Genomic DNA, 18862 nt, shown 5'->3' with positions numbered 1-18862 from the left:
TTTGTTTATTTTCTGTGTAAGTTGTATATGTTTCCATTTCCTAACTAGTTCATCTTTGAATCTGTGATTTTTCTGTTAAGTAACCTTTTTTTTAAACCCCAAGAAGTACTCTGGTGTACAACCTGTCTGGAGTGTGTATCACAAAGTAAACTGATAACGGAGTAGGTTTCACTCCTGCGTGGGTGATAAGCCAGAGGGGTAAAGTCCGAGTGCTGGTAGTTAAGAACTTGGGGTAGAAGGATTTGAGGAGACTCAGGACTGGAAGGACTGTTGGAGTCACGCTGCAAGGAATAACTAGGCTGATGGAAGCCAGGGTGGGACCTTCATGCTTGTAGGCTGGCAGCCAGCATCAAGGATCTGAGCACTGCATTAAGGCACCCCAAAGTTACAAGGCAGGGGGTAACAGAATCCCTTACTGGTCTGTCACCAGCACAATGTTACCTATTGCCCCTGAACACTTTCCCAGCACAATGTGTTAGTGACCCTTTGATTTAAAATTCTACTACACGGATGTCCTCTGAGTTAGGCTTTTTATCCCCCTTGGTTTCAATGCTCCACAGGTTGGAACTGAAGCACAGGTCTAGATGAATCCTAACTACCAGTGGGTGAGTGCGGACCTTGGGAAATATTGTCTTTGCCTGTGCTCAGTTCTAATCCCGTAAAAATAAGTGATACTGTTGAAAGCATCCCCATACCGACTACTAGAACATGTCTATTTTTATACAGAAATTCTTCTACTGTTCTTTTCTGAGCTAGCTCCAAAGCCGACAGCATATGTTTTGCACTGCAGTGAGGTAGATTGATTGATCCTAAATAGAAAAGCCTTTGGGATCTACAGCTGATACTTTAGCTCTGGAAAAAAACTGAATAAAGCATGTTAATGTACAGCAAGGAGCCTGATATAACTGGACCAACTCCTGGCTTACTGAAAATTAGTTAGAGAATGTCTGGGTGCTGCTACCGTGATTCATCTTTTCCTTTATGTACTATAGTCATTCTCTCCAGGGGGCCTTTATTCCCCTCCAATTCCAAAACCCAAATTGAAATATACATTTCCTTCATTAAAAACATTTATTTCAGTTGAATTGTCTTAGAATAAATGGAAAATGGCACAGGTGAGAATGTGAGGCAGGTGGGCAGCATCTGGGAATTGATTTTTGTTTACTATAAGGCTGGCTTGGTTTTGTTTGAGTGGGCATTAGATCTGAAACTATATCCACTGTTTTTTAAATGCACTCCCAACTCTTCATCGCTGTTGGCTTACTACAAGAGCAACGGGATGGTTCAGTTTCCTTTCCAAATCCAAATTGCAATGTGATAAAGTGTGTTGTGCCTGTTCTTTGCATCTGGTCACAGTATTCCGGTGGGAACTGAAATCCTGTATAGGCAAGAGCTGTCCAAAGTAGTTATAAAGCTAGAGAAGGTGTTGTAGGGATTTAGGCAACTATGTAAATGTAGAGGCAGATTTTTCAGTGGGGCCTCTATCCAGCTGTCACAACTCCTTTATTTATATTTTAACACCTGTGCATAAGCAGGGGTTACAACTTGTGTCCATAAAACCTATTAGAGGCATTGGTTTTTGTGGGTGCAAAATAAACTTTATCAGATGTAAAATTGCACACAGTGTTCTTAGATATTTTATAGGGAGTGCATCCGTGTTTGCACCTGCAATGTGAGTGCACAAATTTGTGTGCTTAAAACAGAGGATGATCTTTGAAATTTTAAATCTAATATTTTTGTAATTCTCTATAATCAGAAAAAAGTGATTTTTTTTTACCAGCCATGTCAAATGGAATAAGTTTTGCCTTTACTTGTTGCTTGTTTACTGTTTCAGTAGTGTAGCCCACTGGTTCTCAACCTTTCCAGACTACTGTCCCCCTTTCAGCATGAAGCCCCTCAGCTCCCTGTGGCCGCGGTTCACCATACCCAGCCAACAGGCGCTGCGGGGCTCCATGCCTCCAGACGCTCCAGGTTAACAAAATGTCCCAACCCACCAGCGGCTTACCCTGACAGGCCGGGAGCCAAAGTTTGCTGACCCATTTATTGATGTCAATACTGCAGCCTTTTAAAGTTGCAAAGGCTTTGTTTAGTGGACTAGATTGGCTTGAAAGGAATACTAAAAGAGCAGTGCTGCAGATCTGCATGACATTTGACCCATGCATTTCACAAAGTGCTCTGCCTTACCAGCCAATCAGAAAAATACAATGAACGATAGTACTATAGCAATGGTGTCAGTCCGCTACTGTGTAATTTGATCTCTTTATGCATTTCTACCCTTGGACCTCATAAGTCTCGAGCCAATATGCAACTATAACGTGCAGAATCGATGGAATCTCTAATAAAATTGAAATAGCCTGTTATCCCCACAGACATGCCAATCTACAGGGCTGCTTTGAAATAACAAAAAACAATAATAATTTGACAGTGATAAAGCAGGTGACATTCCTATATAAAGTCCTACAAAATCTATAACTACGGTAATAATCTATTTTCATACTAGTATTTAAAATGAAATCAAAAGAAAAAGGTCTGCTTATCATGCAGCGTTCAAACTTAAAGTTGTTGAATATGCAGAAGCAAACAGTAATTGCACCGCTGCTCATGAATTCTCGATCAATGAGAAGCAAGTAAGAGAATGGCAAAAAAATAAAACAACCCTAAAAGACATGCCAAGAAGCAAGAAAAAATGTCCAACGAGGTGTGCTTCATTTCCTGAGCTGGAGAAAGATCTCAATAATTGGGTTGTTGAATGTCGACAAAATGGGTACGTTGTCACTAGAACTGGAATTCGTCTGCGTGCTCTGCAAATGTCAAAAGATGACAAATACAAGTCAGTAAAGCCATCAATGTTTGTCGCATCAGCGGGTTGGTGTACTCGCTTCATGAACCGTCACAGTCTTTGTCTTCGTCAGCTAACAAAGATAGCGCAAAAGCTGCCGAGAGATCAGGAAGAAAAAATCGAATCTTTCCAAAGGTTTATTATAAAATATTGAAAGGAATATTCATTTGAACTGTCACAAATAAGAAATATGGACGAAACACCGATGACGTTCGATCTCCTGAGCAACAGAACGGTAACCGGTGTTGGTGAAAAAACAGTTTTAATTAAAACCACTGGCCACAAAAAAATCCATTTTACGGTGGTTTTATCGTGTTTGGCAAATGGATCAAAGCTCCCTCCTGTTGTTATTTTTAAAAGAAAAACCTTGCCTAAAAACATGAAATTTCCTGCTGATGTCATCATACATGCACACGAAAAGGAGTGTATGGAAGAAAGTGGGACTATTGAATGGCCTTGGAAAAGTGTGGAATAAGAGACCGGGAGCACTTTTCAAGAAACCTGCTATGATCTTTTGGGACATGTTCTACAGCCGCTTGATGTCTGCCTGAACAAACCCTTTAAAGACAGGCTACGCAAAATGTGATCTGAATGGATGTGCTCAGGCATGGTGAAGTTGACGAAAGGCGGGAATCTTATGAAGCCCGAAATCAATCTGGTCACCCAGTGGATCAAGGACGCGTGGGTATCCAGTCCCTCAGAAACAATAGAAAAATCATGTAGGAAATGCTCTATCAGTAAGAAGAAAAGGAGTACTTGTGGCACCTTAGAGACTAACCAATTTATTTGAGCATAAGCTTTCGTGAGCTACAGCTCACTTCATCGGATGCATACTGTGGAAAACAGTAAGGTGCCACAAGTACTCCTTTTCTTTTTGCGAATACAGACTAACACGGCTGTTACTCTGAAATCTATCAGTAAGGCACTCAGAAGATGATGCCATATTTGATGATGACACAATACAGGCTGATGATGAGAAGGAATCTGAGTCTGAAGACGACACTGCCAACATCTACGATGACAATGCAGGTGCAGCTGTGACTGAAGCCGGGTTTAATGAACTGTTTGGTGAATCAGAGACTGATTCAGACTTTGAAAGATTTTAAGACTTTTTAAAGTGTCATATTGTTCTAAGTTACTTGTTTTAAATATCCATTTACTGATTTTAACTATTGACTGTAATTTTGAAGGTGAATACATATTTGTTCAGTTATTATTATAACAACAACAGGTTTTTCATTAGATTACATTAAAATAATTCTCGCAAAACTTTTGAGTGTTTCTTGCGATGACAGCTTTTAAAATATAGCAGGGGTTGGAAAACTTTGGCTCCCGGCCCATCAGGGTAAGCCGCTGGCAGGTCGGGACGTTTTGTTTACTTGGAGCGTTTGCAGGCACGGAGCCCCTCAGCTCCCAGGGCCGCGGTTTGCCATCTGGGAACGGCAAACCACGGCCACTGAGAGCTGAGGGGCTCCGTGCCTGTGAACGCTCCAGGTTAACAAAATGTCTCGACCCGCCAGAGGCTTACCCTGAGGGAGCAGGAGCCAAAGTGTGCCAACCCCTGAAATATAGGGTCGGCTTATGAAAGGGTCATACAGTTTTTACTATTTTTACCTATCCATCTTGGGGGTTGGCTTATAAACAAATGGGCTAATGAATGAGTAGATACGGTACTTGCTTACAAAATCAGACATAAAAATACAAGAGTGGCACAGCACACTATTGCTACTTACTTTGTCCCTTTTCCAATATAATTATAAAATAAATTGACTGGAATATAAATGTTGTACTTACATTTCACTGTGATACTTGAGCATATTTTTCACTTGTGAGCCTTGTCTGAAGCCTGATGCCTGGGGCTGAAGCATGTAACTTAGCTTCACTGGTCTCCCTGTGCTGTGGGGCCTCAGGCAATTGCCTCTCTTGCCACGCACTAATGCTGGCCCTGCACTTGCAACCCCCCTAAACCCATCCCACAACCCCCCTGGGGGTTACCACCCACAGGTTGAGAAACACTGATCGAGATAAGTTGAGTAACCCCTAGAAGAGCCCTGTGTGCCCTGAGGGATACACGTATCTCTGGTTGAGAAACACTGGTGGAGCCAATTGAGAAGTGGGTGAAATCACTTTAACCAAGTATACTATATGTTACAAATGTGATTCAATTTGTGCTATTGTACATACTGTATATGTGGATTCATTATAACTGAAGACTACAAGAACATAAATTAGAGAGTGTTTAGTACAAGGTCATACACTGAAGTGTAAAGGAGGTTTAATATGACTCCAGAGCGATGTTCCCTCTAATTTTTGACAGGCCGTGTGCTTAAAAAATTTCTTCTGTGCAAATTTTTGTGCGCGTGGTGTTTCGCCGTGTGTTTTAGGATCTGTGTGCACACGCAAACGTGCACAGCTTAGAGGGAACAGTGCTCCAGACTGGCAAATATTTGTGACCATAAGCACAAAGATTGCATATAATCTACTGGGACGGTATGTGTAATGTCCACAATTAACTGCCAAAATGAAGACACAACAAGGTGCATATTGCTATGTTTTGCAATTTGCTGTCTGACCATTTATATGTCAGGTAAGCATTATTCATTGTGACAGCTGCTAGTATGCAATATTTCAAGCATATATTGACATATGTGAAAGAGATTGTCAAGAGACAGAGAAAGAAAGATTGATCAAGGAGATTAGTTTAAAATTGCCCCAGGTTACAGTATTATTGACTCCCAAGGAGCAAAGAGTAGGCATTTCCTGGCTTATCACACAAATGTTTTCTTCAAATCATACACTGGGGGTTATGCATTTTTTATCACTTTTTTTTTAAATCAGTTGACTATCTGTGGAAAGTTCTAGATTGACAGCTGGAGAGGATGATCCACAGAATAGGAGCAGCGTGTAGACTGCAGCAGCGGAAGGGTCCCCGACCTGCCGGGGAATGTGCCTCAACAATGACTTTCGACTTGTCTAGGTTACAGCTTATGTCAGTATAACTTATGTTGCTCAGGGGTGCGAATAAGCCACCCCCGAGAGACGTAACTTACACCAGCCTACGCGCCGGTGCCGACAGAGCTATGTCGGCAGGAAAGCTTCTCCCACCGACATAGCCACCGCCTCTGGGGTAGGGGTTTTATTGTGCCAAAGGGAGAGCTTTCTCCCATCCGTGGAGAGCGTCTTCATCAGACGTGCTTCAGCAGTACAGTAGACTAGCCCTTAGAGCAACCATCCTTCGGGTCAGAGGATAGATTGAGCTGAATAACTAAGTCCTTCACTTCCCAGCTGGGGTTCCCACCACAGGATTGTGTGTGTGGAAGCATTTCTCCATTTGGAAAGTGGCTTTTTTCATATAGGCCTCCCGTAGATAGGGACAGCTTTTAGATACTGCTGCACCTACAAGTGGAAAGCATGAGCCCGTATTTTCTTCTAACAGGTAACAAAAATATTTGACTTAAAACCTCTCAGGAAGAAAAATTAGAAGAAAAAAACCCCAGATTCAGCATCTGTTGCAGTTGATCAATTTCAGTGACTTACTGGGCATTGGATTGGGCCCATGAAGAGCAAGTCATTAGGAAGTATCCATGTTCTCCCTGTAAATGATGGAGCCATTTCAGATGGGCCTCTCTGATCAGGATCTGGAATTCTCGCCTGTCACATTAGTTGTTAGAGTGGTGGGTTGTGGAGGTGGTGACTGGGGCTCCGTAAACAGTCACCCAAATTAAGATGCACCGCTTTTTGATTTTGGGTGCAGTGGAGGGTTCATTTGGATGGGAAAATAGTGAGTTTTTCTAATAAGAGTTATACACTTCAAATAGAAATACAATTTCAGAAGGAGACCGATTATAGCTATAGCCTTCCATAAACTACTCTTCTTCCCTACCCACTGATATTTCGTTCACGTTTTTTAAACTCAGGACAGTTAATAATCCAAACTCTTTCTTGCGTGCACACACACACACATTTTATTTGTCACATCAAAATGTTTTCTTAAACTGCATGCTGTCAAACCTGATCACCAGGGATATGACCATTACATACACTTACCATCAATGTTGTTTGAATTGCTGCTTTTCCTTTTACCAGGAGACTTTGTTTTGCCCACAGTGCTATAAATATTATATAAAGACGCTCAGATTTTATTAGTGCAATATTTTAATGGGGACATTCTTGAAAATGTAATGCATAAAATTAGTAACATCAGGTTGATATCTTGCAAAAAAAACCCAACAAAACATTGTTTTTATCAGGTTTTAGTGCTACCATTTTTTTCCATTTATGCATGATTTGTCTTCTACAAAGCAAGGAGGGCTTTGAGTATTTCATTGTCTGTGTGAGAGAGAAATCCAGTTATGATATTAGATTATAGCATTAGACTCATTACAAACAATCCAGGGAGGAAGAGGTTTTTTTATTTTGTTTTTACATTGCAGCTGCTGTAAATGGAATGGCATTGCTGAGTATTTGTATTTGTTTTAAAAACCTAATATTACCAGTCAGATCTCTGAATGCTATAAAGAAGACTGTCCCACCTGTATAGAGTACATTTTAGAAATAATAAAAATTGCATAGAGCTAAATGCATTCTCTCAGGCTAAAGAGAAACAGAATCTCATTCCAAAGTTCTCATTTTCTCTTCAACCTGGCACCATTAGCTTTTGTAATTTACACCAAACAATCCCAGAAGGGGTCCATAAAACTAAACTTCTCGTATTTATCCACAAGATTTCTTAACAATAGGGTGGGTAAAACAACATATATTTGGTGCTTGTCCATTTCCCGTTTTTCCTAGGCTAAGTTAGGAATGTGTTTTTCAGGGAGAGGGATCGGTGTGCCAAACTCTGCTCCCCTTGCTTTGTGGCATGCAGGGGGAAGTCACTTAACATGTTTTCAGTCCAAACTTTCATCTCCTATGTTTGGTATAATCATAAAGGGGTTAATGAGGCCATGTGATCTACCAAGTTGAACAGGAAACTGGGAGTCAGAATTTCAGGGTTCTGTTCCTAGCTTTGCCATAGGCTCACAACTGGGCCTTGGGGAATTCACTTGACCTCAGTTTGTTCATATTTAAGATGGGTGTAATACTACTTAGTCATATAGGTATGCCATTGTAGGAACACCATTAAAGGTCTGATCAAGCAACCTGGGAAAATTTTGGCCCAAAAATTTATTACACACTCATTGTTTTCAAACAAATAAAACTTTATAGTGAGACATACTCCAAATTTTTTAACATTACTGATCAATGAACATTGCTAGATTGTAAGAACACCACCCATAAATACAACGTACTTACTTACAAGATACTTAAGAATATTTGCTAGCTAGATTGCCTGTTTCACTGAATAGTCTCACACCTTTTTTCAGAAGATTAATGCTGTCTGGGGCAATAAATTGCCCACCAATACCTATAAGGTGAGATTAAAATTGTTATGTATGGTGACCTCTTTTCTGATTACGGAGTCTTAGTGTTCTTAGTTTCGTCTCCTCCAAATGGCTTATGTGATGACATTGTAATATGAAAAACAAAGGCTGTTAATGTATATCCTAAAGACTCAGTTCTGCCATCTTTCCTTGTGCAAAGATTCACTGAAGTCAACAGGAGGTTTGAATGCAGATGCATTGTAGCATAGGGCCGCATTGTAGCAAGAGGGCAAGTGATTTGCTAAAAAGCTCACAAAGAATGACTATGAAAAGAGACATCTTTACACTATAAAGTGTCTGATGCACCTTGTACTGGGTAATAATGTGAGAGCACTCCATGCCTGTAAAACTAAACTGGCTTCTATTAAAAGAACTTCATTACAGAGGTGCTGCAGCGTCAGCTAGCATTCAAGCCTTGTGCAAACAGTCTGGTTTGCTGGTCTCCAAATTTTTCCCTCCTTGAAACTGTGCTCCTCCCTACAAGTTCCATGCAGATTGCCATCTATGTAGTGTTAGATAAAGGCACCGTTTGTACAGAGGTGAACTTGCCAATTATATCTTCTGGCTTCTAAGCCCTGTCTTCTGAAAAGAAAAGGGGGCAAATACAATTAAATGGTTAATGGACTGTTCCATTGTCACTGTTAGGGAAAGTGGGGTGTTTGGGGGGCAGTTAATGGATCCAAGTTTGATTCCTAATGCAGAGTGTACTTTTGCATATTAGTGGAGGTAAGAGAATTTGTAAGATGACTCTTTCAAGTCCAGGAGAAAGGAGACTGCTTTACATTATCATTTTTCAGCCTTTTGGCTAAAACCAAGGGAACTGTTTACACTGATAATATGGTTGCCTTTATGGGGTGGTATGGTGGAAAATAGTGCTCCCTGGGGGACAATGCCCTGAACTGCAGGATGCTGTCATGCCGTGATCCAACTCTTGGCAAAGGAGCAGAGTTATTCCTGGACATGTGGCACTGTGTGGCTTATCAAAAAGTGGCTGTTGTTAATTAAATAGGATTAAATGAGAAAAAAATGTATCCTGTTCTGAACTCAGAAGGATAAGTCTTAAAGCCAATTTTTTGATGAATAGTGTCCATGGCCAAATTAAATGCAAGCAGACCTTTCCCCATAAAACTAATTCTGAGGCATTTTGGTGACCAACAAGTTCAATGTGTAGACAGAAAATCTTTCATGTTCAGTATGTGATCATTTGAGCCTGTCCTGTTAGCCTAACAAGCTAAATAATAATAAAAGGACAATTCATAAACTTGTTGCATTTTTATACCATTTCCTGTTTGAAGGAAGATACAGCTTTTTTCTTCCTTAGATGCCAGGAAGTCTGCTGCAGACTGCTGCAACTTCTCTGCCTGGCATTCAGTACCTATTTTGCCATATCAGATTTGTCATACTGCCTCCTTTCATAGAGCAAGCAATTAAAAATGATGAGGGTAAAGGGTTAAACCTAAAAGCCTGCTAATGAGGATGCCTTACTGGTTTTCTTTTCATCCAGCATTTGATGGTGTTTTCAGCATAAGCTTTCGATAAGCATCACTGAACATTTATCCACAGTATATTAAAAAAAATTTCCATCCTGTAAAAATGATAGATGTGGGGCTCTGCTGTTTATCCGAAATCCTAATTACTGATGCCACTGCATTTGAATGTTAAATTCATGCAGTGTTCCTTAGACTTCAAACTGGTCAAAGAAAGATAGATTTAAGTCGACAGAGATCGGAGCTTGGCAAACATAGCCAGTGGTTTTTTGTTTGTTTTTTTTAATACAAGATTTGCATCAACTGCAAATGACATAAATGTAGAGCTATTTACAGAAAAAAGATCAACGTTATTGGGCATCATGTAAATTTTAAAGTTTAATTCTGTATCAATTAAAGCAAAATGGGGAGGGAGGAATTTAAAAAAATGGATTGGCGTCACATTTATTACTATAGAGTAATGTGCTTTTTTCCCCCAAGATAAATGCTGTAGAAATTCTGTAAAAGCATGCTCTTTGTGCAGCGAAGAGTGTGGGTGTGTGTAATGATAATAAGGTTTCAGAGGAGAGTGCTGGCAATTCTGCTATACCACATGGAAGCATATTTGCATTTTAGTGTGACTTGTGCTACAGTGTGACTGGAGCGCCTACGGTGAAGGACACTTAAGCATTTCCATTGTAGTCTCCAGCTTTCAGCCACCCATGACCGTGTGAAACATTTCCCCCTGGCTCCCTGAAACTTCCTACAAACGAGATCTTCTCCTTCTGCTGTAAACTCTGTGAAAATTGGGCATGGGGAGGAAATATCCAAAAGAATCTACTCCCAGAGATTCCCCCACAGCATTTTATTGGTGGCTGAAGGTTGCTGTCCTGCAGAAAAATGATATCCACCCACAAGCTATGTAAATCCTAGGGAACTGTGTGGATTCTGTGGAACCCTGCTGCATTCATTTGTGAGTAACGTGAACTTTGAATGGAGCAGTGCATTGTAGCATTCACTGCCTGTCTCCTAAAGGGCACCCTGAATGAGGCAGTGTTCCATAGGAGTATCATGTAAAGTGCATATGATAAGGTGCATGCTGTATTTTTTATTTGAAATATAATATTATTTCATACAGTATATACAGATGTCCTGATTCAGGAAAGCAATCCAACCAGTGCTTAACTTTAATGGAGTGTAATTTGTAAAATTGTAATATATATATATATATGTATGTATGTATGTATGTATGTATGTATGTATAAAAACAAGGAGTCCTTGTGGCACAAAATATGCAAAATGCATTGTTAAAGTCCCTGAAACTACGCAAAAACTCTGAGACATTCTTATCCATCCCTCATGCAAGTTCATCTCCTCAGCAACCATAAAACATTAATACCTTACTTTCAATCTTAATGAGTCTGTGTGATGGGCTTCTCCATTAAAGACATTTGGATTTAATTGTTGTGAGATAAATTTTCAAAGTGCCTCTACCTGGATTTAGTTGTACAACTCTTATTAAAGTTTGACTTGTCAGGCTGAATCCCTCTACACCCCTTTGAAGAGTACCTGAGAGTCCACAGTGGAGATTAGCCAGCAATTGTGATCTAAATAGCGGATAAAACAATCCAATAGAGGATTTTTTCCCAGCAATGTTGTTTGTGCTTTCCATAATTTACTGAAGCAGTTTTTGTAATGTACAATTGTAACATGCCCCAAGGTACTATCTGGACTGTGGAATTGCTGTGCCCCTTAACTATCTTGCTCAGAGTACCCCTCTCACTGCTCTGCTAGTGGCAAGCAGCCCCCTCAGGTTTTGCTCTCACACAGCCATTCGTATGTGAAGGCACACCCGAAGTTATATGCAGGCTCTCTCAGCCACTCTCAAAGTGTATACAGGGAGACACCTGCAAATTCCCCCAACCCCAGCCTTGCACCCCAGAAATGTGCTCAAGACCCCCTTGATTAGAATAAGCTCGTTAATTAGTTCGTCATACCATCAAAGGGTACAAATATGCACTCGCCTTTGTAACCTGAGTAGATTCCCCAAACTTCAATCAAAAGCACACTGGCTTAGATAAAACATTAAAATAAGTTTATTAACTACAGAAATATAGATTTTAAGCAATTATAAGTGGTATAAGCATAGACATTCAGAACTGGTTACAAAAGGAAATAAAAGATAAAAAACTGCAAGCTATTTCCTAAACTTTATCAGGTTAAGTAAAATTTGAAGCAACAAGGCTTCTCTTACCTAAAAGCCTACAGCAGTCTGTGCTAACTGGAAAGCTTTTCCAGTTTGGACCGCTCCCCCCAATTCAAATGTTTTTGTCTTCCAAACGATCTTGTTGCCTTCAGTATAGGTGAGGGGGGAGAGGTGAAGTGGTGATGTCACTGTCACTTATTCATATTCTCCTCCTGGCATTTAGGAATATCCCCTCGCTGGGGTGCAGACACTCAGTCTGTGGCATATGTGAGATTTGTAGCATCTCTCTCAGGTGAATTGCAAATCTTTTGCCAACACCTTTTGTCTATGTGAGGCTTGACATGTGCGGTTTTTGTTCACTGTTTGTTACCTCTCAGGGGCTGGTCTATGTGCATTCCTCAGACTCACAAGATGTTTCGGTAACAAACATAGAGCAAAATTTCATAACTTCAAATACAAAGATGATACACACATTTTAGCAGGATAGTGATGCTCAACAGATTATAACTTTTCCAGTGATACCTTACAAGGCATACTTTGCACAAGATTCAGGGTTTAAATTCAGCCAGAGTCCACCAGAGTGGACCTCCAGGAAATATTTTCAAACCTGTGGGAGGCGCCTGCCTTTGGGGCTTCATCCCCTCTGGCCCGCACCGCAGGAGCTGAAGTCCTGAGCCCTGGCACCTCCCCTTCCCCTCATGGGGCTAAAGCCTGGAGCTCCAAATTGAGGGGAGGGAGGGGAGCCTCTGGGAAAAAATCATTGAGAATTTAAGCCTTGACAAGATTTATCATAATTTTGTAAAAGTGGTGACCATAATAGTGTAGATTGTCACAACAATCATCATGTGTCATCAGATTTAGGGCATAAATACATTGGTATGTATCAGAGGTCAGGATGCATAGGTGAGCCATGAAAGGGCTACCAAAAGCATTCGTGTACTGAGTCACTCAGGGCCTGATCCTGAAAGGGGCTGAGCAGCTTACCCCCTCATTGAAGTCAGCGTTCTTGGCATCTCTCAGATCAACCCTAGATCAGCCCTTTAGGGCATATGTAAGTAGTCATAAGAGAGACCCAAATAGGCCAGATGGTGACCCCCTGACATTGGTAAACAGGTACCCCCATAGGCCCAATAGAGTCAGTAACTGCTCACCAGCCTGAGTGAAGGATTCACAATATAGTCCTCACAGTAAGCTAACTGCACCCTAGTGTCTCTCCTTTGAAGCTAATAAACTGATACTAAGGATGAACTTGGCCTAATATACTTAGTTATTACTGAGGCTGCCTTGCTGGGCTGAGGTCCACATACTCTCCTTGAAGTCTGCTGTCTTTTTGCCCATCTAAGATCTCAGTTGGGGAGGACTTCCTTGTTTTTAATAAATCTCTGTGTATTTGTCTACCTGTTGTATCTGAGAGGAACAAAGTGGAGCAGAGAGGTTGCTTGTTTAAAAAATTAGTCTTAATTTCTCTCAGGATTCTCTCTGTCTAGTCGAGTTTGTTTTAAACTAATGGAAGCAATTAGTGAATCACAGAGGGACTTTGTCTAAGAGGTAGCCATTTTCAGATAATGGAGCATAAAAGTCGGCACAGTGACATATGACACTAGAGCAGCATATTGGAACAGTGCACTGTGTCTTAAACAGATGTTTAAGTATTTTGAATATTGAATCAATATGTACATATAGGAAGGGATTTTTCACATTGTACATTGTGGTTTTTTTTAATTTAAATGAAATCAAACTAAGTGTTGAATTGATTATAAAAGGCAACCACTATAGCTTGCTTAATTCTTTCTTTCTTTCTTTCTTTCTTTCTTTCTTTCTTTCTTTCTTTCTTTCTTTCTTATATATCAGTTTTATCACTGTGCCTGTTTGGGTTTTAGAGTTTACAGTTCCATTACATAAATCAGGGGCTAATAATGCTCCCAGATTTTGTTTGTACAGTACATAGAGTGCTGGGTGGGAGCAATATCAAAATAAATAAATGGCAATAAAACAGCTATAGTACACTCAGGGCTTGCCTACACAAACATTTAGGCCATGTCTACACTACTGCTTATGTCAGCAAAACTTATGTCGCTCAGGGGTGTGAAAAAACACCCCCGTGAGCAACTTAAGTTCCGCTGGCATAAACGGTAGTGTGCTCAGCGCTGTGTCGGTGGGAGAGCTTCTTCCGCCAACATAGCTACTGCCACTCATTGGGATGGTTTAATAATGTTGATGGGAGAGCTCTCTCCCATCAGCGTAGAGCAGCTACATAAGAGATATTACAGCGGCGGAGCTGCATCGCTTCAGCTGTGCTGCTGTAAACTCTCTAGTGTGGACATAGCCTTAGTTTGCAGCAAATTGGGGTACAAATCTACCCCATACTAGCCTGCCACTCACTAAATGCCCATGTGGACCCAGCTGTGCACTAGTAGTGCTTTGAAACAGGAGTAGATTAAAGTGCACTAAGGAATGTTAGTGCATGTCCACAGGGTCTACACAGACACTTAGTGAGGGGTACAATCACACTCCAGTGTGTTGCAAACTAAATATATAGACAAGCCCTGAGTGTGTTCTTACATATTTACCATGGCTGAGAGTTGGGGGAAGATTGTCAAAAGCTCCTAATGGATTTAGGACCAAGAGTCCCATTGAAAGTCAGTCTCCAAATCCCATAGTGGCATTGAAATCTCCCCCTAAAATGCTAAATACTTAATGGTTTTCTGGTAATAACATAGCTGGGGTTGTGAGCGATGCCATACAAACCTTACATGTTCATACTTATTCAGACTTTAGTGTATTCCTCATTATGGGCCTAGTCTAAAGCCGGTGGACAGACTCTTCTTGATTTCAGTGGGTTTGGCTCAGTCTCTATATGTCTATGCAAAAAAAAAAGAAGGACTTGTGGCACCTTATAGACTAACAAATTTATCTGAGCATAAGCTTTCTTGAGCTACAGTTCACTTCATTGGATGCTCCTTTTCTTTTTGCGGATACAGACTAACACGGCTGCTACTCTGAAACCTGTCTATGCCGTAACTCAAAGTGATCCCAGGATTTTAACAAGAAGTAATGGGCCTGAATTAGAACTCTCACTCCAAAGAGCCACAGACGTTGAGAACATTGTGGTTCAGTTCCACATCAGAACTTTGCGGCTGGAGACAACCTCCAAATTTGTTGACATCACGTAAAGCCTAATTCTGTAGTCGTTCCTCATCCCTTACCCCAGCAAAACTCCTGTTTGTCTCAACAGAAGTTTTGCCTTAGTAAGAACTGAGCTTCAAGCTACTGCACATCCTCCATTTTCTATGACATGCGTGGCTGGACCTGAGACGACCAAAAACTTCACAGAGCTGGGGCCGCAGAAAATCCCTGTATTTGGTTCCTGTGTCAGTGTCCTTCAGTGTCCGTTTGATGCAGATGTGAACTCTTAAAGGCAGGGATTGTGCCTCCCTTTCCAAACCTCTGTAGAGAGCTGTTCGAAGTTACGTACCCATAATAACCAAAATAAAGATGATAATAATGCGATACTCTATTTCTTAGACAAACCAAGTAATTATTTTTGTTTGAACTTCTAGCAATGCAGAAGGTGGCCGTTCCTATTATGTAAAAAAATATTTAGTGTCACGGGAGAGGGAGGCACAGATAACTGGGGAGAGGTTTGAATTGAAATATTCCAGATGAGACCGGCGTAAAAGTTATGTACTGCAAACCAAGCAACAATGAAATGTGAAGTCACAGAATAACACACTTTATAAAACAAAACAGTGAAGAGCTTTTTCCCTCTGGGTTTTGGAATAAACAGTAATTAAATCATGCAAAAGGTGACAGTGAAATTGCTTTAAAAAAATCCTCCCACTATAATTGCTTTGATACCCACATTTTTTTAAATACTAGGTAACTTTTTCCAGTGTTTTTGTCAGCAAAATGTGACACTTGCTCTTGGTGCCTCATAATTTATGGCAGCATTAGCTGACAGTTCCAACAGCATATAGATTTAAAAATATACTAAAATGGTTTAAATAAATATATAATCTGGAAAGCCTTTGTAAGCAGCACAGTTATGAAATGATCTCGATACTAAACTCATTTAGAGATGCACTGTGCATAATGTAGCAGAAGGATGGTCCAGTAGTTGGGGTGCTAGTCTAAGACTCAGGAGACCTGGATTCAGTTCATTGCTCCATCACTTTGTGTGTGACCTTGGGCAAATCACTTAGGGCTTGTCTACACAGGGACACTCAGGAAAATTAATCTGAATTAACAAAAGTCTGAATTTAAAGTGGATTAGTTAAAGCCCATGTCTGAATGCTCTTGTTCAGAATTAAAGAGTCCTCAATTTGGTTTAGTTTAATTCACTTTCAAAATGAATTAAGCTATCGTGAATTAAAGCCAATTTAATTCTGAATGAGAGTATCCACACAGGGGTTTAATGCCGCTGAGCTAATCCACTTAAATTCATACCTTTTAGTTAATTTGGATTAATTTTCCTGAGCGTCCCTGCCTAGACAAAACCCTAAGGGTATGTCTACACAGCAAAGAAAAACCTGCAGCTGGCCCATGCCAGCTGACTCACCAAGACCCTCCCACAAGGGATCTAGAGCCCAGGCTCCAGCCTGAGCCCGGAAGTCTACGCAACAATGAGTCCCAGGAGCATTGGTTTTTCTTTGCTATGAAGACATATCGTAAGTGTCTCTCTGTCTCTATTCCCTGTGTAAAAAGGGGTTATAATAGCACTGTCCTACCTCTTGGGAGGTATTAAGAGGATAGATACATAAAAGACTGTGAGGTGCTTGCATACAACAGTGATGGGAGCCATATAAGTACCTAAGACAGATAGCTGTATATCCATTCGCAATCACTGGAAATGTTTTCGCTGCTGTAATGTGTTTCTTTTGATAGGGTGTATGTTTTTTTTCTGGTGGCTTGTTGGAGCAGTCAAAAATATTGTGCTTTGCCGGTTCAAATCTTATCTAATCAGTCGATTGTGTTGCTTAATTAGTATGGGGTGATTTGTTTTGTTTTTAACCTAACGTTTGTGATATTCAGCTTGGCATGCATAAAAGTGCTTCTCAATCACATCTTTAAATTAATTCTACTTAAAAATACACAAAGATTTATAAGTAAGAGAACTTTGATCTGATTATATATATAGAGAGAGAGACAGACAGACTGTACATTGCAGTTTGTAGGTTGTTTCAGAGTTCCAACTCTTTCACTTGACTGTAGTATGCCAAACAGATCAGCGAGAGATTACAGTTCTCTCTGTGTATCCGACTCCAGCAGAGGGATATATTTAAAATTTTTCTTTGTGTAAAAAATATTTTTTTATTATTCTGATAATGGAATTGTTACAGGTGTTTAAATTTTAGTTAAGCATCTATACATATCTGTGTCATAGGTAAATTGTTGAAGGGTTGGGCAGAAAAAATACATTTTGTCTAAAGAATACCCACAGTGGGGTAATAGACTCTAGTTGAATTTAAAAGATAACAGTGACAAGGGAGAAATCCACTTGTAGAAATGGGGAACAGCTGTCTTTTAGATCGAATGAAACTGTATCAAATACTTTAAAAATGGCCCACAGCTTCTTCCCTGGGGATAGAGATAAAGCACAAGAGCATTCCTGAAAGGGCAAAGAAACGGTTAAATCATTTCCTTGATGGTTATTAGAGAGAGAGAGAGAGAGAGAGAGAGAGAGAGAGAGACAGCATGCGTCTGAAAATTAAATGTCTGAAACTTGTGTTCAATGGCTTTTTTTTTTATCTGATGTGCATGTTCTTTGTCTCTTGCCTCCTATTCTAGTGAAATTTAGTGCCTGTCCCGGGAAGAACGGAATTCGGTACGAAACCAACAACTTGGACTTCAAAGTGAGGACAGATGGGACCATATATGCTGCCCACCAGGTGCAAATCCCCTTGAAACAGACAATGTTTATGGTAACTGCGTGGGACCACCAGACCCTAGAGAGATGGGAAACAATGGTCAGATTACTGGTTGGGGAGAAATCACAGCACAATGGACACAAGGTAAAGACCTTTAAGGCTGTCTTTCCTTGATTAAAATTGCCTCTTGTGGTGTTTCATAGAATCATAGAAATGTAGAACTGGAAGGGACCTCAAGAGGTCACCTAGGCCATCTCCATGTATTGAGGCAGGATTAAGTATACCTAGACCTATTTCCCATTACGTTTACTATTTCTTAAAGAAGTTGCACATAATATGAATGTGAACTTCATGTATTGTACAACTGTATTTAAAGGGCGGGTTTTCAAATAGGAAGTGCCACAAGCTATGACCAACATCTTGTGAACAATTCTTTAGCAGTATATTCTCCTGCTGACACATGTGCTTTCACTTAGTGTTACTAGAGAGGAGAATAAACTCCTCAGTTCATACTTTTATAGTCTTAAGTGATCAGCTGGTTCTGATCTATATCGTGAAGCTTTTTAGTCTATAGAATTTTTCCTACTAGAATTTCTTTGCTGTTTACAGTTAATATTGTCCCTCCACTCGAAATACAGCCTTCGAATGAATGAATAGCAATAAGACCCCGTGCCCGACTGCCTTCCAGAATTTAATTGTAACCTTTTCTCAAAACACCCAGGGTCACAATTTGCTCTGTAGCAGTAATGTAAATCTGGACTAACACCACTGACTCTGTTTCCACTGGTGCAGCTGAGAGGGGAATTTGACCCAGGAAGTTTTCTGCAGTGATTTTATAATAATAAGTTTCTTGCAACGAGCAATCTGTCTGTCTGTCTCCACAGTGAGGATCAAGAGAGGAGATTTTAGCTTGTTTTCTTCCAAGACAACAAGGGCTGGAGCATTGTTTCTGCTCATTAGCAACACTGTCTAGTGCCCTCAGTGGCCAAAAGGGCAACCAGGCACAACATGGCACCGTTGTGACAGGCATTCAGTCTGCTGAGCATCAACATCCCTCCTCC

The 18862-nt window shown here is 40.5% G+C and overlaps 1 protein-coding gene across 2 annotated transcripts in view; it reads left to right on the top strand.

Moving 5' to 3' along the window:
* CDH4 (cadherin 4) overlaps nucleotides 1-18862 on the top strand; it is a 661031-nt gene that overhangs the window by 401806 nt on the left and 240363 nt on the right. For both annotated transcript variants that reach the window (XM_077831875.1, XM_077831874.1), the window contains exon 3: nucleotides 17722-17945. In XM_077831875.1, the coding sequence (XP_077688001.1) occupies nucleotides 17722-17945 (224 nt within the window). The remainder of the gene's footprint in view (nucleotides 1-17721; nucleotides 17946-18862) is intronic.

The sequence above is a fragment of the Eretmochelys imbricata genome, chromosome 13 (assembly GCF_965152235.1).
Source record: "Eretmochelys imbricata isolate rEreImb1 chromosome 13, rEreImb1.hap1, whole genome shotgun sequence".
NCBI classification, from domain to species: Eukaryota; Metazoa; Chordata; order Testudines; family Cheloniidae; genus Eretmochelys; species Eretmochelys imbricata.
The sequence above is the reverse complement of the archived record's forward strand: the minus strand, read 5'-3'. Positions and strand labels throughout refer to the sequence as shown.